The sequence below is a fragment of the Psammomys obesus genome, unplaced genomic scaffold (genome assembly GCF_907164565.1).
Source record: "Psammomys obesus unplaced genomic scaffold, mPsaObe1.curated_primary_1811, whole genome shotgun sequence".
In the NCBI taxonomy this organism is placed as follows: domain Eukaryota; kingdom Metazoa; phylum Chordata; class Mammalia; order Rodentia; family Muridae; genus Psammomys; species Psammomys obesus.
The window spans coordinates 7,878,025-7,901,725 of record NW_026596091.1 but is presented as its reverse complement, the minus strand read 5'-3'; the positions used below and the strand labels follow the sequence as shown (position 1 = coordinate 7,901,725).

Here is a 23,701-nt window from a genome sequence, read left to right as displayed (position 1 = left end):
TTCAATATAGTGCAAGTAGGAGCCAAATCTTGGGCATTTCTGTTAGCAAATTACATTTACGAAAACACTTCTCAAAATTCGTACACACTGGCTTACTTCTTACACAGAAGAAGTTTTCATTTCAGCTAAAGTACATATTATCAAGGGGAAAACTTCTTTTCCTCAACTGAAAGATTAAGCTGGGTTAGGTTTTGGTCTGCAGTGCTTTTAGCCTAATACTATTGGGCTACATTGACTTTCAAGAACATTTGTGTCCTTAAGTATGTCCCCTGGCAAGAACTTGATTATATTGGAATGTGAGGCGAGTCAGCCATCGTGTTAAAAGCAAAGAAAACAACTCTGTGGGTTCAGACTGAAATGAACTGCGTTGAAATCCACACCGGTTTTAGCTGGTGAAAGTTCTAATTCACAATATAATAGTCTCAGATGACAGCTCAAACGTGCACTTCTTGCTTTGAAGGGCTCCAGCAAATGCAAGTTGGGTTCTGTATCAAGACCTGAAATTTATTTAATCAAGATAGCAAATAAGGTTTTCTGATATTCTAAGAAGCAATGGACTTTCAGTTTTCATGTAAACTGTCTAAAATAAACACAAAAGGGAAGCAAACTGGAAAAATGTGCCCTCAAAGAACAAAGGAATGTTTTTTTTTTTTAATAGGTAAGTTTTTTTTTTTTTATGTTTCATCTCAGGCAACAGACAAATATTTAACTCAATTATTCTCTATTGAGAATATTAAAATGGTTTTGCTATTGCTATCTGTATGTGATTTCAAATCCATTCAGTTTTGAGAACTTGACTGATGCTTACGCACAACTTTGGTGTATTTTAATGACGCCCCACACACAAGGCAATGCTTACATTGACTAGAAGCTTGCACTAGGTGCACGCAGATAATTTAGTTAATAGCATAAACGGAGAGATGCCACATTCACTCCTTAGACAGGCTCCCGGAAATCTCTGAAATCATCACAAGGCTTCATGATTGAAAACTTTTCTCTTTTTCTCATCATTCAGTGCAGACAAAATTTAGGTCAGATATTTTCTATTCAGAATACAAGGTTCCTAGAATTATAAAACCAGGAAAGTCCTTCTAGGTCATCCGATCTGATATTCTCTGAGGATGAAAACAGAAGCTCTGGAGAGCCAGGAGACTCAGTGTTTGCAAGTTCATGCTCATGAGTCAGGCAGACGTAAATTCCGGTCTGGGCTGTCAAGTTTTTCTCCCTGTGACTTTATGTGACTTCCCTAAACTTTCAGTTTCTTCATCTGTAAGTGGGGATTATAACTACAGTGGGGCAAGTTGCAATCACTCATTAAATGTCAGCAGCTCTCATTGTATAGTGAGTAAAAGGACTGTCAGAAGAAAGCAGTGATAGATTATCTACGATTAAAATGTGCATGTACTACATCAAGAGTTAGACTACTGTTCTAGTCATTTTGCTACCAACTTGATTAAGATATTAAATTAGTGGTTGTATACCAATGTCTCAGTTTCATGGAGCTTCACATTCATGGAGATTCCAGCTAACACTAACCACTTCACATCTATCTTTTAAATTGTTTTAGCTCAATTACATGCTTCTCATTACATTAGCACCAAACTATTCTCTCACATGAAATTAATGATGACTTGTTGGCCACAAACAAAAGCTAGGACCCTTCCCATAAGGATCTGAGATTTGACTTTGTTTGCCATACTGAATAGGTCAGATAGTCTTAATTCGTTGGTGTAGTTAGATATTTCCATATCATCCACACGTCAGCTCTGGAGAAAGTAAGGAGGAGAATCTTGGGGAAGAAAAAGTGAAATGTACTTTGCTTGAAATAAACTCAGGGTTCTAGCAGCCACTGACCATGGGCACTCATAATTGCATTTTTGCTAATATTCACTGCCCTTAAAGGTTTCATAGTACTCAGAGCCAAATGTTCTTACACTTAAAATAAAACCAAGAGCAATGAAGAAGAATCCACAGAAACAAAGCTAGCTTTACATAATACTCTCGTGGTTCCTCAGCTTTTGGTGGGTTTTGGTGAACTAGCAGTTGTTGTTGTTTTTTTTTTTTTTTTTTCAGTGAGCATCCTCAGACTGTCAAATTGGTGTTGAAACATTTTCCTGAAATAGACTAAAGACCCCTGCCCCCTCACCTCCCCAATCTGGAGAATGATCAGTGTTTGTGCAGCTAACTTCCATTCTTTAACAATAATTAAAAACAAATGTAAATATGGTCTAAATATATCAGAGAGGCATAATCATAAACTACATCCAGATAAACCCAGGTGTAAGCACCAGCAGAACCCAAACACCTTTTTTATGTAACACCAATGTGAAGAACAGGCTAACAGATGAAGAAAACAGGAATGTGAAAGGCGGCAATTTGCAAGTACACCCAGCACTTAGTATTTCAGCTGCTAAGATAAAACAGTTTGGCAAACTCACCCGCATCTTTGCACAAGCATCTTGCGTTGATTCTGTCCCCCTCAGCTCTTTTATCAGCATAGAACCTAAATACTAAAACACACACACACACACACAAAATTGGAATGACATATTAAAACGATTATAAATGTGAGTAATGGTTTAAAAAGCTGTGGGAAGGCTACTGGCTACATTTCTTGGCTGTAAGTTGGTGATACCTTTAAATAGCTAGCAGCAACCAATCCTTACAGATGGGGAGAAGGCAGCAGTTAGCCATGGCTTCTGATCACTGTGAGTCGGTCTCTATAAAAGTTACAGCATTTTCTAAAGATGTCACATTTCAAATCATATTTAGCTGCAAAATGGGGGTATCTAAAAATGTTTCCCCGTTTATTTATTTTTTCTGAGGCAGCAATGTCTGCAGAAATAAATCACACTACTATCAGTGTAATTGCAGGGTTGTAGGCCACAGCTGAGGAGCGGCGAGGCAACACGGCCCCCGCTTGGGCTTATTCTGAAGCGTAGGTAATTAAAATGGCGCTGTTCTGAGGCGGAAATGCAGCTTTGGACACTTTTTATTTATGGCTGTGTGTGCTCTGGGCTTCACCCACCTCAGCATGCGTGCCATTCCCATTTTATAGGGACAGGGCTGTCTCTCTGGTGCAGAGTGACACATGATGAGCTTGATGAAGGGGGTGTGGGGAGAGAGAGAGAACCTCCCCAGGTTGCTGCCATGTGACTGAGTCATGGACTTTTTTTTTTTTTTTGAATCATGGATTCTTGATTCATATCCCCACTCATGTTCTAGCTTCTGGTTGGGGCAAATAATTTTAGCCAAAAATGTCTTTGTGTCTGTCCCTCCCTATGCCCCACATTAAAAAAAATAATCAACTCACTTATCAACTTTTGAAGCTTCAGCCGGTTCTTTTATTTACCTTTCTTCAATACCCTTAAAAATAGTTTTACATTTATCTTAAAATCTGAACGAAGATGAGGACTGTTGGGGAGAGTAGAAGACAGAGCCCTGCTCTCACAGAGGCTCTTGGTTTAGTGCAGGCTCAGGCATCGGTCCTGAAGACCAGGCGATCACGGACTCACTGCGCATGTGCATGGCAAGGTGGGGAGGCTTGGACTAGGGCCTTGTTTAGAAAGCCTCAGAGATTTCGGGTCTGAGCTTTAGAGGAAGCCATTTTAATAGTTTTTGAACACTTGTTGAAAGAAATCCAATGTTGAATGATAAACCACAGAGAAAGGAGACGGCACAGTGGAATATGTCCAGACTGGGAGGAGATAACCACAGCACATCGTCATCATTAAGAAAAATGATCCCAGACAAGTCTGTATCTTTTAAAGCTTTTAGGAAAGTTGGCCCTAATTGAAACATTTCTTTTAAAGAGAGAAAGTTTCAAGGTTCAGCCATCTTTTTTTTTTTTCTTTTCCGTACTGCAGTCATGACAATCATCACTGGTTCCAAAGCCTACAGGACTGTTGAACATTCAGTGTCCACATTTCCTAACTAAGCCCTATTCTCAACTGATAAAACAAAGCGAGGTCCGGCAGTCCCAGTCTTGAAGACAATGGTAGACCTGATGTTCTGCTGTCGGTGGTCAGCAAACGTGTCTGCGGCATTTACACTCCCTTCCTTTGATTTTACTTCTTGAGCTGTGGGTGGAACCCAGGGCCTCGGGAAACTAGGCAGACATTCTATTTAAAATTGTGCTTTATTGATCAGGGTGGGTGGTGCACGCCTTTAACCCCAACACTCCGGAGGCAGAGGTAGGCGGATCTCTGAGTTCGAGGTCACCCTGGTCTACAAAGTGAGTTCCAGAACAGCCGGGGTTACATAGAGAAACTCTGCCTCGAAAAACATAAATAAATAAATAAATAAATAAATAAATAAATAAATAAATAAATAGCGCTCTGTAACACAGTTTTGAACCACACAACTTTATACAGAGGCACAGAACAAAATGTACACTAATAGGGCTTCAAGGGTTCTAAAGCTCTGGTTATCTGGACATTTTTAGGAAATGAAGAAAGGAAAAGAAACCCTTCTGAAATGTCAGCAATGCACATTTTGGTACATTTTCAACAGATGCAAACTATCTAGGGGATATAGCCTCTGTGCCTGCTTGTGCCCAAATACCAAGAACAGGGTAACTTACAAAAGCTTTGTAGTCACACGACTGGAAAATGAGCTTTTCTGGGTGGTGCTGCCAGTACTGGACTGGAGTTGAGGCTGTGGCTTCATTAGGAGGTCGCAAGGTGATGGAAGGTTCTCCCCAGTCCCCTGTCTGGAAATGACACACACTTTAGAGATAGTATAAGCAGCAAGCTGCTCTATTCTCTCCTGCTAGTCTGGTTTGCCTAACACACCTGAGCTGTAAATGCTCGGGGCCTTTGGTTGTGTTGTGTGTGCATATTGATTATTTTGTTTCCATGTGAATTAGTTAGCATTATATTTCCTAAGCTAAGTATGAAGAAGTCGAATTTAATCTGTTTTCAGAATGACATCCTAGGCTAACTAATCTTAAAAACAAAACATGAAAATGTTAGTAAGCGATTTATCAATTTGTAATATTCTGTGACAACAAAAAATATGCTTGAATTTTTTTTTAAATTGACTGAAAATTTCAGTTCAAATTGCTTTTGCTTTAGAATAATACATTAGTTTAATGAATTTCAGTTCCCAAATATGGCATTATCATGTACTCTGAACACTTTTATATCTATGGAGAAAGGTTTTGCAGGTAAGATACTAAACAAAATGCTAAAATAAAAATTTACTTATGGGTGACAGCTACTTTCGCTCATTGGAATTCAGCTGCACAGATGCAGTATTTCAGAGCTGGCCTTGGGTGTTCTCCGCTGCCTTGTTCAGAACTGCAGCAGCCCACAGTCTGGAATGTAGGTCTGCTCACATGAACACGCACATGTATGTGAGACTCCTGATCCACATGTATGTCATGTATGATGGTGTGTTCTCTTACACATACCCACAGAGGCTCACTTAAACAGGCTGTTCCACCATCCCAGTCACCTTCATCTGTTTAATAAGGACATTTATAAAGCCCAAACTCTATCCTGGCAGGTCTTTTCTCAACTCTAATCTTATTTATATGTCACAGGTAGAGTTTTTCTTATTCTTGTCTACATTAGGGATTCTGGTTTCTCAAAATCAAGTTCTTTGTTCTCAAAGGGACATACCTAAAACTGGACTATGAAAAGTATCTCCAAAGCTTTTCTCTTCTAACTTGGCTGGTCTTACAGAATTATGAGAAATTATTTTCCTTAGGTATTGGAAGCAAATTACAAGGTTTCACGAGCTCCCAAAACAAATAGAGCTTGGCTGGGGACCAAGCTTCACGGAGTACTGGCAAAAAGGGCTGACACACTGTGGGATTTCTGGGAAGAATTTTCAAGGAATCTATATATTCTCAGATGCACGATTTTGGAGAAAGAGGAAGTACATAGCTTTTATTAGATCCCTTGAAAGGCTGAAGAAATCCCAAAGGCTAAGAAGCTAGGGCATCCAGGAAAGGCTCAGATCTGTGCATGTTTGGGCGAAGAGGGCCAGCGGCACCATGTTCTCTGTGCACTTTAGAATTCTGTTAGGTGGGATAGAGGCAGCGGCCGAAGATAGAGAGCACAAGGCAAGAGCCTTGCCTTCTGGAAATTTCTAACTGGCTTTGAAAAACAAAAAGAAAAAATTTGAGTTCTGTACAAATGACACAGGCCTTTCAGAAGAGTGTGCCTGGAGAGTGTCGTCTGTGTGGATCACCTGGCCTAACAGGTGAGCCTTGTTAGCATCACTCGTGGGGTGGGAGTGCATTTAATGAGAACTCCTCATATCCTGCTCATTTCGCAGCCATTGTCCGTATTGGTTTTGTTCTATTTGTTGGTGTGTTTGTACTGATTGCTTCACCTTGTTGCTGACATTTTAGCACATGTCACTTAAAATATATCATGACATTTAAAACCTATAACATTAACATAAACACTTTCCCCCTGTCTTTATGGCCTAGCCCTTGCTCATGATAGAATTCTCTCTTTATATGAGTTATTTGTAATAACTGATTGCAATTAATTTCAGGCTGAAGTTTCTCTCTGATTTCAATAGTTTGACCTTTTCTTTTCCTTCTCTCTCAAATGTCTGGCTTCTTATTATGTCTCTGGTCTTTATAAAGCTGGTTATGCATTGCCCTTAAAAACTCATACAGATGTCAACATGAAGGCTCTGTGGGATTCATTATTTTAAAGCTGAGTATAATAACCTTTATAACTCTGGAAACACTGCAGCTATGAGTTCTTAAAAGCTCTCCCCAAATCTAGCAAACAACCCTCCATTTCTCCATTAAACTTCTCCCCCTCCCGTTCTCCCTTGAGAAAGCAACAACAACAGAGCAAACACTTAAGTCACAGGTGATGCTGTTAACAGAACAACAGAAGTTTGCACGCAACTCCGTGGAATGATACAGAAGGAAGATTTGGGTGACATCAAAAGATCCTTTGAGCCAGTGTCTGCTGACGTGACAACTTAGTGGAGCAGCAGAACTTCATTAGGACATAAGCCCTATTGTAGTTAGCTGAGGTATACCTCGGTAGAGCTTAACAGGCAGGGGTAGGGGTCCTGAGGGTTGGAGGGGAAGGACTGGGAAGAGGGCTTGGGCAGAAGTGGGTGCAGTAAAGCGGGGGAGGTGGGGGTGTTTCACAGGTTAGTACATTGGGCATGCAAACCATGGACAGATTCATTCTCACTGTCAACTAGGTCACGCGCTTTCATGATTAAACTTAAATATGGGTCTATAGACTCAAGGCAGAGCCGCAAGCCAAATGCTGGTCCAAATGCTTAAAATCATCCATAGACATTGTAACAGCCATTCTGGGAATAACAAACCCAAGCATGAACTCTCTGTTTGTAATCATCAAGGTGACTTATTTAATAACCACCTGAAGAAATGAGCGGCAAACCCACTTAACTGTTTAGACAGTGCCATCAACTGCTCTCCTAGGCCTCCATTTGGTCCAATAGTCACAAACCACTTGCTCTGAATCTAGAGTGATCTGGTAACACCTCCCCTAGGAGTTATGGGGGAAGATAATTATAGGGGAGGGAAATATAATCCTTACTTTATTTTCCTTGCAGTCTTGAAATGTTGTTCCAGTCCAAATATTTTAAAATTTCCCACAGGGACTGAATCGACCTTTCTGGAAACAGACTCAGAGTTTTGTCGTGCTGACTGCTATTTCCAGAAACGTATTTTCAGAAAGAAAATGTTCTTCGGATTGAATTTATAAGAAAATATTTTTTTTTCTTCCTGGAAATTCAACTTCCTTTCTCTTAAAAAAATCCCAACACCTCATATTTATGACTACTGAGAAGAATAAAACATTTGATACTCAGTTCCTTTTTTTACAGTTAATGTGAATGGAAGGACTGCAATTGGACTTAGTGTCATACTCCAGAGAAAGACGGGAATGACCTTGGCCTTGGGCTAGGATTTAGCTATACTGGTTGGCTGCCAGGAAAGACAAAAGAGTTCAGAGAACAAGGGTGCCTTAGATCTCAACTCTCCTTGAGGTAAAGTGGGAATGAGCATGTGAGGAGATGGGCTGAGTGGTTACCGCACACAGTAGCAGAAAAGACTGAAAAATAAATGAGGAGTTCTGCTTCATATATAAAATAATTTAAACTGTGAAGCCTTGGGTTAGCCCTTGAAGAGCTAGCTACACATCCATACATATACATTCATACCATCCCTGTGTTTCTTCTTCAGGCAAGTGTTTTAAATTAAATCCAATAATTTTACTTTACAATTCTTATTAAAAATTAATAAAAATCAAACAGACCTAAGAAGTCTTTTGCCTCAAATAATGGCCTTAATGAAAACTCTTCTTTAATGAGAAATAGTCTAACTTTGGAAACAATGATACAATAATAGCTGATTAGAATAACAATGAGGCAGGAAAAGTTTGCTGTAGATAGTTGCCATATTTAAAACTGTTATTGACATAGTGATCTTTAGAGGCTTCCTCAAGTGATTGCAGAAAAGAAATTAAAACAAGTTAAGTAACTTTTGATAAATGTCTTCAGGCTCTTTCTTTAGCACTTAGAACACTTACAGAAAGCCTTTTATGTTAATGACCTTAATATGCTAAGAATTTGGTCATGGCTTAAAACTTCATTTATTTTTTTTTATTTGCTATATCATATATATGCTTATTATGTTCCACTTTAAAACAAATACAATGAAGAATATTTATTAAACAGGAGAAAATATACATCACTAATTAGCACATTAAACTAAAAATTCAACTTTCTAACATTAGGGAAAAATACAATTTGATATTAGAGTTGTAAATCGAGCACATTCTCTTCAACAGGCATCTGTCCACCAACAACCATTAATTCATACTCCAGCTGAGTCTGAAGGACTTAAAATCAGGCCACATATAAAATAATACAATTAAACTAAACTTTATTTTATAACACTAGCTGAAAAATATAATACCATAGATGAACTTAGTTATATAAAATTCACAGATGCCTCTCGGCAGATTTTTATTAGCTCAATGACTCAGAAATGAAGCTTTTGGCCTCTGTGTTATTCACAAGGCAGTGCAACCTGACATCTCAGGTAAGCTCTAAGAAAGATCATCTCACGCAGCAAAAAAGTGAGCATTACAGTTTCTGTATGTTCTGACAATACAACGGGGAAGCACTTTCTATATTTCTAATTTCCTTCCAAACAAAAGGTTTCCCAGGGATATCAGTACATAATTAAGGTTTTGATCATGAGATAACTTTCTAACATCAATAGAGTGGTAGAATATTTTCTAAGCCTTGTGTAATTCTTTAAAAAAATTTTTTTTTTAAATTGAGACAATTGATTTTTTTTTTAATAGAAGCTTTTAAATCTTTTCTGCTAGGAGCTAGTCCCACCTACCTGCTAATAAATTTAGACCTGGATATTCACAAACATTATTCTCTCTTTCCTCAGAACACCTAATGAAAAACTAACATGATCTGAAATGACAACTGTTACTTTGAGGTTTTCACTTTCAGTAACTCTGATGAGCTTCAGAGAGGGGCTACCCAAACCCATGCAAGGGTTACAGTTATCTCCACTCCTGTAGTCACTAAGCTCTCCATACAGAGCTCCACACTGTGGACATAAACTCGTTATCTGGATGGGAGCCACTGGGAGGGAGGGTCTCCTGTGGACATTCCTACATGGGGAAAGCCAGGTGCAGCAGCGGTTGTTTGAAAAAGTCTCCAGGAACTAATAGCAGTGCTCTTGTGCCGTTGTTTCTGCTGCATGCATTCTGCTGAGGAGGAGCAGAGATGGCCACTTCTGAACACTTAGAAGCTGATGTTAGCACCGGGCACTTGGGAGGGCTGCTGGGTCACAGAGCACCAGGGCAGGCAATGCGTGGACATCATGGGTCCTCAAGAACCAGAAGTTCCATGCACAGGGGATGAATGTGCCTGACATGGCAACTTCCTCCCCAGAGAGGCCCTTCACATGCCGCCCCAAGGACTTTCAGTGATTCTCAACCAAATGTCTCAAGCTCCCAAACAACAGGCTAGACAGTGGGGAAAGTTCCAGTGGATGTGAAAATAGGATTGTATTTTAAAATATGAACTTAAAATCTGTGCCAGAATGTTTATGTTCCAAATTAAATTATTTTCTAATGTATGTAAATACAAGACATGAATATTTGAATATTAAACAGCTCAGAATAAAATAGGTCACAATTTCACTTGGATTCCAAAGATCAGTTCAGTACCACCAAATGGAAAAAGGCTGAGAACCACCTTAAAGCTGTGAGAGTGTCCCCCTCCTCCCAGCCTCTTCATCCCCAGACATCTGCATCACTTGCAGGGAATCTCATGCAAGTCAAGTATTTCTCACAAGTGAGTCTGTAAGAGTCATCGGACACAAACAGTTGACTAGCTCATGGACATGAAGTACAAAATGGGAAGGATGACGCTGATTTATACATCTCTCTACATATCAATTTACCCTTTGCCCTTTCCCTGTAAAAGCGAAGTTAACACAGACACCTGGGATGGAAGCCAAAACTCAGACGGGACAGGCTTTCACTGAAGATTTCCAAGGCAAGTATGTTTCTCCTTTGAGGACAGCGTTTACACATCACCCAGTCACAAAGCACATGAAGTATAATAGACAAAGAACCTCAGAAGCCACCAGACGTTACAGAGTTTCCGCATTGCTGGGATGTGGTACCTCAGGCAAGTGACACAACACTGCGACACACTACACAGCGCGAGTTCAGGAAGAGAAAATAACCATTTGTAGCCTTACATTATGAACCTGATGGATCGCTGAGAAAGGAAATCCAGCGTTCTGATTCGTCCATATTTCACAGACAGACGACTGCTGGTATAAACAGAAAACTATCTTATCTTGTCAATATTTAAAACATGGCAGCTACCAACGTATATCCGGGGAGGGAAGGAGAAAAACATCAGAATAAAAGAATCACATTTATTTGAAATAAATAGGTAGATAAATAGATAAATAAATGTTTAGGGTTCTCAAGGTTTAATAATTGACTTCCAAGTCATTCTTTATGCTTTAATGTATCTTGGGCTGGCTGGGGGTGGGATGGGGTGGGAGAGGGGACCATTTATGCGTTAGTGCTACATGAAGGGAAATTACAAATCAATTCACAGCTCAGAAAAAGCAAACTATTTTTACTTTCGCCATGCAGAAAAGCAGCATCTTCCCTCTTCGTAGCGTTATTTTCAGAAAATAAACATTTCACTGAACTGAAGAAAGATGGAAGAGGAATCTTTAAAACTGGTCAGACATCTGGATTTTCTTATTGTCAATGCTCAAGAAAAAGCAGTAAATGATGTCTATGCCCTCCACAGATCTCAGGTAGGACGCCAGGTCCTGTGTAGCAGAGGGTGTGCTGGAGGAGTCCCTGCTGAGAGTGAGGGACGGGGTCCGGGGGAACGCAGCAGCTTTTACGGGTGCCATGAGCTGGCATCTTTACTGCGCTCTCCTCCACACCAGCAGAAATCTGAAACTGTAACGTGTGCACTCAGAATCAAATGCTCTGCCAAGCAACACTTTCCCAGGTGCTACCACAGAAACTTCCATGTAACCTGTGGTGCTAGCGGTCTGTCTTTTTCAGAGTTCTTTTCATGGATGTTGTCACCTTGAAAGACGCTGTGATGGGGTATATGACCCTAGTACTTAGGAGGCCCAGGTAGGAAATTTCCTGAGCCACACTGTGCTGTCGAAACCCAGCACTGCTCCTCCCCCCAAATAAAACCCAAACCCAAACACTGAACTTGAATAACAGGATATGGTCTAAACTCATGTAGCAAGCCCTGTATGTCTCCCAAAGCCCCTGTGGATCTGACAAAATCATTACAGGGAGGGGACACATGTACTCATAGTTTGTCTTCAAACCCAACGAGGGGCAGTTTCAGTCATAAACAAACTATGGGAGCAGGCTTGTTACTGATGAAAAGTTTCCTCCTCTGCCATCTTCCTCGAAAAGCTCACCAGACGCCAGAATCTCTGTCATGTTAGGATGCTTCTCCACCACACTCATGCCTTTGCTTTCTAGTCCCCCGCTGTCTGCCCCGTGTGTGGGGGGACAGTTTGCAGATACCTGGCATTCTGTAAGGAAGTTACCACCCTGGGGTCTGTCTGTTCCCCACGTATTGCCCCCCACTTTAAACTTCAAGTCATTTTCTCTACAAGAAGGTCATCTTCCTATCTTCCAAAAATTCATTCTCTAGCAAGTCAAGTCCTGGGGCTGATAATCTCACCCTCCCTGTCTCTAATAGTTTCTTTCCAATTTAAACACACAGTGTCCCTCAGTCCCTATGGGGGTGTGTTCCAGGACATAACTTACACACTCCTTCCTGTACATCACAAGGAACATAACACATAGGTGTTTCCATCACCTAGGGAAGAGTGACAAAATCATACAGCATGAGGTGTTTCCATCATCTAGGGAAGAGTGACAAAATCATGCAGCATGTCCAGATTTTTGATCTGCTGTTAGTTGGATGCAAAAAGGAAGGACACAGAGGGCCACCTGCACTGACTCTAAGCATAGCTGGATTACCATCTTCACTGGCTCTGAATGTATTCCTAAGATTCAGTCAACCCATTTAGCCCTCTCACATTGAGAGTAAAGTCCACCATGTGAATCCAAGCTTCCAGCTCTTGCACATACCCCTAACAGCACCGGGAGCTAACATTCCACCAGTCACCTGACAGAGGAAGACTTTAACATCCAGAGATGAGGTCCAGTGGAGTTGACACAGATGATAGCTTCTGGGATGGTTAGGGAGGAGGACACGTTGTTAGGAATGTCATCAGTAGCAGAGAAACTAGTGAGAGGGGCTTGGACTTCTGAGCCTGAAGCAAACACATGGAAACAAATCTGCTTCCCCCAACAGTCTCAACTCCATAACTACCTAAACACCTAGACGGTTTATTCTTTTTCTGTCATTGGTCCTGAATGAACCAGACCCACTCCGGAAGGCACAAGAGCACTTAATATTTTAGGTAGGTGCCGTAACTTCCTGGTCACTTTAAGTCATGTAGAATTCCTTTTATGCAAAATACTATCTCATTGCTGATTCTGATTTTCCTCCAATCATGGTGCAGTCTTGGAATGTAGGACACCAGAAGCAGTGAGAGAGGCGGGTGCACTCTGTCTTCTTCTACGACGAAGGGGTGGGCAGTGTGTTCTCTCTTGGCATGTCCCCTCTGTTTATTGAGGAGGAGGACTTGGGAAAGAGATATGGTCTTTTTCTTTGTGACTGCAGTTACATTGTTTTTGACAGTTGGTACTCCTGTTTAGCACACACTAGAGTGACATTCAGGGGAGGGGCTCAGTGTCCCTGTTCCCTTGCTGCACATCCATGGAATTCACATGGCATACATGTATCCCTGACACACAGAACAGGAGAAGGAAGACTTTTGGACCACTGTTCTCAAGTCTCTGCTGGGACACACCTGTCTGTGGTCTTAGGGTCAGGAGGTGCTTTATGTGCCTAACTCTGTCTCAGGGGAAGATGCGACACTTCTCCCTCGAGGTGAGCACTCCCAACCCCAAAGCATATGTCACCTGGGACCTGTTTTCAGCCCTGTTCTGGGAGATCAAATGGAAAACTGTCCTGTATTCCTTGGGAATAGAGGAAAAGTCCTGGCTTGTTCTTCACTGACTTTGGGAAACCCCGAGCAGCTGTCAGCCTCTTGTATCAGCAGCTTCTCTTTGGACAGTAAGAGTGTCTGTAGGGCAAGGCCTACAGGTGTGCTGTCACATGACAGTATCTTCCAACCATAATATTACCAGAGCTAAGCAAGGCAGAGAGCACTTGTTTTGCACATGTATTCTTTCGATGAGGGGAGAAACTCCATCACTTCTCCCATCAGATATACTGAAGAGTTCATGCATATTTCTGCCTATTGTAGCTGCTACAATAATTAGTTCTTATCGATAGGCAGTCTTAAATGTAGAGAAAGTAAAAACTGCAAATTTCTGGGGGCTGAAGAGATAGCTCAGAGGTTAAGAGCTCTGGCTGTTCTTCCAAAGGTCCTGAGTTCAATTCTCAGCAACCACATGGTAGCTCATAACCATCTATCAAGAAATCTGGTGCCCTCTTCTGGCATGCAGGCTCACATGCAGGCAGAACCCTGTATCAATCAATCTTTAAAACAAAAACAAAGACAAAAAACAAAAACAAACAAACAAAACATTTCAAATTTCCTAATAGTTGTATGAGTGAGTTGTTACAAATGGCAAAAAGTCTGATTTTTAAAGATATTGTTTAACTTAAAGGAAATTCACTAGCTTTCTTAGGAAGATTTTTTTTTTTTTTAAGTAGATACATCCCATTTAGCCAAGTCGTTTTGTCCACAGGAAATGATTTGCCAGACCTACTTGCCAGCCAGTTCAGGTGGGGTGAACCATACCAGATGAGTCCCTAATATGTAACGGCTTAGACAAAGGGCCACAAGCTTCAGTGCAGCTGAGCTTTCACTGTGGAACGCCACTCTACGTACAAGGATACTGCTGCAGCACATATGACGTGCTGAGATTTAAAAGCTTTAAATCTCAAAAGAGATTTAAAGAAAAGAAAATAAAATGCCAGTATCAACATTTCATCTGGGGTGGGAGGTGTTTTAGAAAATTGATGACTTAAAGCTATGTTTTTTTTTTTAAAGAATTTAAATTATGTGGTTGTGTGTGGGCTTATGCACGTGGGCTCTGTGCCCTCAAAGGCCAGAAGAGAGCATCAAATCTCTGCAGCTAAAGTCACAGGCAATTGTGAACATTTGACATGGGTGCTGGGATCTTACATGGGCCCTCTGCCAGGACAGGGCATGCTCTTAACCGCTGAGCCATCTCTCTAGCTCCTACTGCTAAGTTTGAATAAAACTTTAGAATTTCTCCATCTGCTAAAAGCTGCTCTTGGCTTACTTATTTTACCAGGTATACTCATCACTCAGGCTAAGTGAGAGAGGGATTTTTCCCCCCCAAGCTAAAGGCTTGGGACACAGAAGGCCCCCAGACAATATATGGAATAAATGAAATCTATTAGGAATTCTTGGTAAAGGTAAAGTACTATAGAAACAGTCAGCACCGCTATTCGTTATCACTTGCATTGGGCCATTTTGTTTTTGCTGTTTGTGCTATTAGTAAACTAAGTCACTGCCAACACATTTTTAGTAAAATGTGTCAGAAAGGTTGTTAGAGGAATCCTTACTGTCGCCTGAGAAAGACTGACAAAAGGCTGCTGGCTTTGCTGGAGCGAGAAGGAACAGCTGTCACTTCACCTCTGTACCAGCGGCTCTTGTAGAGCTTGGAGACAGTTCTACAAAAGAACATGACTCATCCCTTTGCTGTTCATTTGCTTATCAGTGTTCTCTCAACCCCCTTCCTGCATAGACCTCAAAAACTGATTTAGTTTATCTGAGGTAGAAGTACTATGAGATCCAATTCACTAGGGTTTAAATGAATATATAGAAGTCTTTCTAGCTATCTATCTATCTGCACAAGTATTGAGGTCAGAGGACAACTCATGGATTGTGGGTTCTGGGGATCAAAGTCAGGTCTTCAAGTTTGTCACCAAGTGCCTTTGCCTTCTGAGTTATCTGGCCATCCCATAGTAGTCTTATAATTGTGATGACATCAATAACATAATCCTACTTCTTTGATGATGTAATTAACACCCGTTAGAAGGAATGCAGTTAATCTAGATGTGGTGGAGCATGCTACTTTAATCCAGTACTCAGGAGGCGGAGGCAGGGGGATCTCTGTGAGTTTGAGGCCAGCCTGGTCAATATAGGGAGTTAAGGACATGTAGAGACTCTGTCTCAAAAAACTGAAAAGAAAGAAAAAGAAAAAGAAGGAGGAAAGAAAGAGAGAAAAAATAAGGCCCCTAACTTTCTCTTGGTTCCGAGCTTTCTCTCAACGCTGGCAAGTGTCCTCAGACTGTCCATCTAGATGGTGTTACCGTCTGTACCTCAGGTTATCATGACTTTCCTTCAGAAAAGATTAGCACAGCACAACTGCATTCAAATCCAGTCAGAAAATATAAGAGATTTTTACCAGTCTCCAAAGTTTTCCTCCTAGAGATGGCTTTCTTCTCCACTCAACTGAGAGCAGTCTAGTGGCTTACAGTAAATTCTCTCTCTCATCATCCATTAGGCCTTCCCTACTGGAACATTATTTTTAAAAAAATAGCTAAGAACCTCCCATTACAGAACAGAATAGAACACTCCTGTTTTACCCAATGCCATTCTTCATGGCCAGCTCAGTTTCTTGTTCTTTAAGTGGAGTCTCCACCTGAGGCTGCTCTACTGAAATCGAAAGAACTTTCCAGTCTCCTTGACCTACTTGCTGCATTTTATCACCTTTTCTATTTCTTAGCCTCCTGTTGGTTCCTATTAGCTGGCCATCCCTGGACCGCTGGAGTCTAGACTCTTATATAATTTTTGACAATATTAAGAGGCCATTCCAGCTCCTAATTCCCACGTTTGTACCTTCAGTCCAGGCCTCTGTCCCAGAATTCCAAACTTGGATATCTAGCAGCTGACGACACCTCTACTCAGATACTCAGTTGGCATCTCAACCCAAGCTCTCCATCAGACAGAGGCAGCCCCAGTTCTTAGTCCCGTTCTCACATTTTATATCCAACAGTAAACCTTCCTGAATCTCCTAACTCAGCTCTCACTACCTGAGGTCAGCCCTACCTCTTTTCATACAATCATCCTTTTACATCCTAACTAGGTTCATTACTCCCATCATTGTTCTCTTAGCGTATATTCACAATACAGGAGCCAACGGGACCCCTTTAAAATGATAGCTGGGTCACGTCACTCAGCTTGCCTTATCTGAGAAGAAAATCTGAGTCCTCACAGAGGCTTCATCTTCTGTCCCCGCCCCCCCCCCCCACAGATTCTCCCTCTCCCCTCCTCCAGCTCGTTCTGCTTTAGGCAGACACAGTTGCTTTAGATTGTCTGGCTTTGTTCCTCTGCTGCATGAAATACTCTCTGTTTAGATGTGGTAGGGTTGTCTCCCTCATGTCCTGCATTTTCCTCCAACAGCACAGACTTGGAGAGGGCTTCCTGGGCACCACAACATTTTCTATCCTGTTCAGGACCCATATTGCCAACTGACTGTTCTTTCAGTCAGAAGTGTAAAGGTCTTAGGAAAACTCAGAGTATAAGAAACCATCTCCCCTGAACCCTGACATTCATCCAAAGGTAGCTATGGCCGTCTAAAGCATGCAAGGACTGGGGTAGGATCAGCTTTGCTCTTGATTGATGTTTACGGAAAGATGCTCACTATGGGCATGGTCCTTTCCATAGACACCTTCAGAGGAAGCAGTCACCTGGGGCGGAGACTCTGATGGTGGGTCTCCAACAGAGCAGGGTGTTGACAGCTCCAGCTACCCAGCCATTCCAATTAGGCTCTGGAAACCTTCAGGGAGGGCCGATGATATGGTGTAGTTAGTTTAATAAGGAAGCTTCTGTGAATACAGCCCTCCAGTCAGATTCTACATGTGATAAAAAGTCCTTATTCTAGACCTGAAAGGAAAAAGGACATTCCCTTGTTTTTCTTTTGTTAGTATAATACTTTCACATTTCAGAGTGTTCCGAGATTGGCCAGGAAGGCATATGAAAGGTTCAGAATAAAAGCTAAAGCAACAATGATGTCTATCCCTTTCTCCCAGATCCTCTTAAAAGCAACACAAAACAAGTTCAGAGGCAGAAGGAGAAAAAGAAGACGCCTCGGCCTTAGCCAGTGATCTTGGCAGCTCCTCGAGCAGGCTTCATTAGGTCTGGAAAACAATGGAGTCAAGCAAACCCAACACAACCTCGCCTCTGATGCAGACTTCCTTCTAGCAGCCATGGCCCTGAGGCTCCTGCTTCTGTGTGGACACCGACTGAACCCCACCTGGATGCCAGGAGCTTCTGTTTTTTCTGAGCTACCCACAGGCTGGGGGTCAACATCTGTCTCCCCTAGGCAGAGAATGACCCCTCCCCCTCCTTCCCTGCTAGCTGTGAGGGAAACACTGGGCACCCTTATCACTGCACCTGGTTTTGGCCCTGCACAGCAGCCCACTGTCTGCCCCTCAAGTTCAGTGTTGGCATCTATTTTTAGTCCCAAAGAGTGAAAGACAGGAGTGACTACCTTGCTGACCCTCTTGAAGAAAGTTTCAGATGAGCTCTTTTATTTACAGAGGACGACAGACTCTAAGAAAATGCCACTTCCCATCCTTTCCCTACCTCCCTGAAGAGCCATCTTTCCAAAACATCATGGTCATGACCTTTGTCGGTGGAGAAGATTCTTGGAAGAGAAAAGGCAGGCCAACTGGTGTTTCCCTAGGAACCCCTGTAATGTGGGACCCACTGTGGCAGGTGTCAGCATTGCAAGGGTAAGCAAATGCCAACAGGAGTAGTGTGTTTCCACTGGAATGGTACAAACTCAGGTACTGAGTGCTCAGGTGTGTCCCCACACTTCCCTTTCTCCATCGCCTTTTCTCCTCTTCCTTGTTAACTTTGTTCCTGGTGCCAATAGCACATTAATTAATCTTTCATTGCCACTGTGGCAGAGAACTATGGGCTTAATGTATTCCTATTATCTATTTGTTGATATGATCTACAACTTGCATCAACTAAAATGACAGTTGTAGCTGTCCTTGGCATGACACACTTATTTGTAAAATCTCTTCTCAGGAGAAAAACACAGAAGAGGATAATGCAGAAAGCTGGTGTGTGCTCTCTGCAGCCCTCCAGGTACTGGTGTTTTCTCTGTTGCTCTGAATTTAAGGCACTTGGGATCATGCTGTTTATAGCAACAGGGGCTATTGTATGTGTTCTATGTCAAAGCTGAAATGACATCTCGACTGACACAAACATGCTTCAGACCAGTAGAGAGCAGAAATGTTAATAACTTATTCAGAAAAGCAGCAATCAGCTCTTTATCATAGCATGAGTTGCTGCAAAGAAACCAGATTTTTGCAAAGTAATGCTTTTTTTTTTTTTTTTTTTTTTTTTGCCAGTAATGTCTCTCCAAAATATACATTATAGTCCTTTCTTGCAAACAGAGGCTGACATTTTCTTTATTCTAACTCATTTGTTAACTATATGTTCAACATTTGTTTCTTGCTTCTGGTTAAAAAAAAGCATCGGACAGGGCTATTTGTCAGAAGATATTTTCTGAGATTCCACTATGTCTTCATTTCATCCTCATGGAAAATTTGGAAAAGCCAGAGTTGCCTGGACCCTCATTCACCCTAAATGATGTCAATTTAGGAGGTTTCTAGAAGAAAGCTATAGTTTCCCCTCATCTGCACTTTGCTCAAGGCTTTATTTGATGCATTGGTGGATGACCTAAAATGTACGCTTTTTATTTAAGTTCTTCATTTAGCATAGTATAGAGCGGGAAAGGGCCAAATTCCACAAATGCTTCAATAGCCCAGGGTCACTAGACAAACAACCTGATGGGGAATAAGATAAATGGAAAAACCTAGCACTGTTATGGGCTGAGGAGGTAGGCGTGGCTCATGCTCACTGATAGTGGCTGGGAAAATGCCATGAAAAGCTCAGGAGAATTAGTGGTATGCTAAAAGTGTTGAACATGGAATGCAGACGTCGCTGAACCTGAGGAGCCAGTGCGCTGCGTAGCGCACATCCTGCTTATCAGAAGAATACTGCCAAGGAGTTAGACATGGTCAATAAAGAAGGGGGAAGGCATCCCATTGCCTTTTGTCTTAATACCTTATGTACTCTGTACAAACACCAATCAGGCACAATGCTGATCTCACAATACCTTGTAGATAAAATGTAATTACACGTTTTGAAACATGTAATTCATAAAGATCTTGACGTGTTAAATGTATTTAAGAATGGCTATGCATCGTAAATCCTTTCCCACGGAGTCTCAGCGCTAAGCTTATAATGTGGGCAAGGAACTGCTTGCATTCATAAGGACTACTATTTTCACACCATTGGAGAGGAATTGGTTTGGGCTTACAAGCTGGAAAATAGAAATCGTTTTGTGAAACAGCTAAATTCTATGCATTTATTCTGTTGCACTTGAAAAACCATAAAAAAGAAGAAAATTAGAAATAATAATAATTCTGAAGATAATCCAAATGCATAGTTTCAGAGTCTCTAAACTGCTGTGACAAATACTACTCTATCTGTGCTCTAAGACAGTGGTGTGAAGTAGGCATGCTTTATACTCAGACAAGAGAACTGAGGAGCTTGTCTAAGTTGACAGAGGTGGAATTTTTTTTTTTTTTTTGGCTTGACTCCATTACTTCAAATCTGCGAGTCTAAAAAGCTCATCAAATTAAGTATGAAAACTGAAATAAATATCCCTATCATGTAACTGATTTCTATTGGGTATTGGCACGATTGGACAGTCAAGTGAGTTTATCCAGTTGCCCACCGTGGCTATTTCTGTCCTGTCTCTGGCAAGAGGCTCTGACTGTCCACATGGAGAGCTCCCTGCCTGCCACAGCACACATGGAAATGGGCACACACAGTCCTATGCCTCTGTGATTGGCTGAGAGAGAGTGACTGATGCAAACCCGGCCAATATGAGCTGATAAGACTCACACCACATTTTCAAGATGGAAAGATCAGTTCCCTTTGATGTGGGTTCAAACCTTAGAGGAACTGGCCTTGAAATTCCCCACATATAGGGTAAGCCTGTTAGGGAAAGGAGCCAGCCCAAAGAAGCAAGCCTCAGGCACTACAAAAACCCCAAGGTCAGTTCCACCAAAATGGGGTTTTCAAATATTGTCCTACTTCTTTATTCTGTTGAAAATAGAATCTTTTCAACTGACTTTAAAAAGAAAAAGAAAAAGAAAAACAAAGTCCAAGGCCTGGTTTTAATTGGCAACAACCCCTTGGTGAAACACCAGCACATGGGAAGAAAGTGGAAACACCAGAGCTTGGTGCCCCGCTGCACTGCCACCTGGGCTATCGGACCCCATGGCTACAAACACCTGGTTATAAGACCACCAGGACTTTTACGGCAATGTGACTCAGTACAGCGCCTTCTGTGCAAACCATCTCGAGAGGTTTCATGGCTGTTGTCTCTCACATCCATCCAGAGAGTGTCCTTACTGACACGATACCTTAGTCATATAAAAACAGACTCAACTTTGAGAAGTGTGTGCCACCAGCCCTGTCTCCTCTATATTGGGAAAAAAAACCCACCCTCTTTTCTTTATTTTTATCATTAGAAAAGGAAAAGGGAGATGGAGAGGAGAATGAAAGAATTCTTCAACCCTTTAAAAATTTAGCAAGGTCAGATTATAACAGCTGAAACTCTGACCCATGGACTCAAGAACTGGACTGAATATAATGAGGAACATTCCAAAAATTTAACAAGTAGAAAAGTAGCCTGGTGTGTGTCTTTGAGAGCAAGCTGATCAATGTCAGCAAGCCTCAGGCACTACGAAAACCACAAGGTCAGTTCCACTGAAACAGGGTTTTCAAATACTGTCCTATTTCTTTATTCAGTTGAAAATAGAATCTTTTCTATTGACTTAAAAGGGGGAAAAAAGGCCTGGTTTTAATTTCTGTAGAAAAATGGTGGTGTTTCGGTTTCACTGAGGTCTGTCAGGACAGACTCCATCTATCTCATTTGCTTCATTGATGAACTTGACAGAGAACAAAAGACGCCAGATGTATAATACAAGGCGATTCTTCCATTTTTTTCCTGATTATATAAAATCCAGTGTGGGGATACAAAAGACACTAACCACATGAGCATTTCTGACCCCAGTGTTGTCAGGGCTAAAGAAGAGTGTATGCTGAGAAGAGGCAATGACTTGTTCAAATTAATAAAGAAAGTGTACAGTACTCTAGGGTTAAATCTGAGTCTGAAAGCACTGTTTTCTTCTTGTGCTTAGTGTGAGGTCTTTGGCACTAGGAATGGCCAGTCTGGCTTCTTGGCTCAAGGGCAGTGTCAATCGATCAACATCTCAAACCATTTCTGAAGCTGAGGTGTCTGCTTGTCAGACAAGCTGTGAAGCAGGAGGCTGTTGATGTCAGCGTTTATTCTCCACCTTCTTTTGGTCACACATTGTCTGTCCATGCTTCAATATAATGAGGAGTTTCTCTAGACTAACAGTCCTCAACCTTCCTAATGCTGTGATCCACTAATACGGTTCCTCATGTTGTGGTGACCCCAACCATAAAGTTATGTTTATTGCTCTTTCATAACTATAATCTTACTATTATAATGAATCATAATGTAAATATCTGATATGCAGGATAACTGATATGTGACCCTTGTGAAAGGACTGGTTAACCCCAAGGGGTCACGAGCCACAGGTTGAGAACCACTGCTCTAGAGCAAGGAAGAAAAATCTGAAATCATGGACAGGCAAGTAGGAGCTCTCTGATAAAAATCTAAGAAAAATGGAGTAGCTAACTGATGGACATGAGAAAGTATCTGATGTAAGACAGTAATAAAAATTGTTTCGTCCAACATAGTTATTATTTTCTGAAGGTTCACACCATAAACTCCAAAAATGCTGAGCACCAGCTAGAAGCCCACATCTTTCCCTGGTAGAACTTCTAAGAAAAACAAGTCTTTTCTCTCAGGAGAAATAGGATAGTGTAAATAAATTATAAGCTTTCTTCATTTTTTTTTTTTAGAAAGGGATAAGTGACTTTGGGGGGTAGGCATACTTTTCTAGTTAAAAGTTTTATAAGTTTTATGCACTATACTGTGTGTTTTTTACTTTTTTTTTGAGACAGGGTTTTTCTGTGTAGCCCTGGCTGTCCTGGGACTCACTCTGCAGAGCAGGCTGGCCTCGAACTCACAGAGATGCCCCTGCCTCTGCCTCCTGAGTGCTGCGATTAGAGGCGTGCACCACCAGTGTCCAGCCTGTACTGTGTGTTTTTAAAAAGTCCTAAATTTCAGTCAGTGCTGCTGTGATAACTCAGTCCACCTTGTGCAAGCGTGAGGATCTGAGCTTGGATCCACCGCACCCACGTAAAAAGCCCTGCGTGAAGGTGTGGGGCTGAGGAGGAGGTGGGTGGATGTCGGGGGCTTACTGGCCAGCCTGGCAGAATCAGGGTACCCCAGACTCAGGGAGAGACTCTGTCTACAAAACAGAAAAGAGTGGGCGGACTGAGAAGACACCCCGTGTCAGCCCCCGGCCTCAGCCAGCAGGCTGCCTGTGCAGCTCTCCCAGAGTATGTACATCCAGCACATGCGTGTGCAAGTTCTAAATCTCATTTAAGGAAAAGGTATCCTCTTTTCATCTAATGTTTTATACAATCATATTACACTATGTTGTTCCCACAGGCTATCCTTTGGCTGTATTCTTTCGTAACTTGAATTGGCAAAGATGAATTCTCCCACAGGTTCATACGTTTGAATGCTTGGTCTCCAGTTGGTGGATCTGTATGGGAAGGATTAGGAGGTGTGGTCTCATTGGAGGAAGTATGTCACTGTAGGGACAGGCTTTAAAGTTTCAAAAGCCCACATCTTTCCCAGTTAGTTCTCTCTCTGCCTAGCAGCTGAGGGAGACAAGCTTTCAGCTACTCTCCAGTGCCACACCTGCCTGCCTGCTGCCATGTTCCCTGCCATGATGGTCATCAATTACCAATCTGAAGCTGTAATAATCTTTCTTCTATAAGCTGCCTTGGTCTTGTGGTCTTGTCACAGCAATAAAAATGTAAACAAGACAATCAGTCTATCTATCTATCTATCTATCTATCTATCTATCTATCTATCTATCT

The 23,701-nt window shown here is 41.7% G+C and overlaps 1 protein-coding gene across 9 annotated transcripts in view; it reads right to left on the bottom strand.

The window, feature by feature from the left end:
• Nucleotides 1-23,701, bottom strand: part of Anks1b (ankyrin repeat and sterile alpha motif domain containing 1B) — a 1,067,094-nt gene that overhangs the window by 46,470 nt on the left and 996,923 nt on the right. For 4 of the 9 annotated variants that reach the window (XM_055627862.1, XM_055627867.1, XM_055627865.1 and 1 more), the window contains 2 exons: nt 4,583-4,711; nt 2,439-2,510 (listed from right to left, as the gene is read on the bottom strand). In XM_055627862.1, the coding sequence (XP_055483837.1) occupies nt 2,439-2,510; nt 4,583-4,711 (201 nt within the window). Of the gene's footprint in view, nt 1-2,233; nt 2,511-4,582; nt 4,712-10,747; nt 10,823-23,701 lie in introns of those variants that run through there. The other 5 variants (XM_055627860.1, XM_055627861.1, XM_055627864.1 and 2 more) reach the window with 3 other exon arrangements.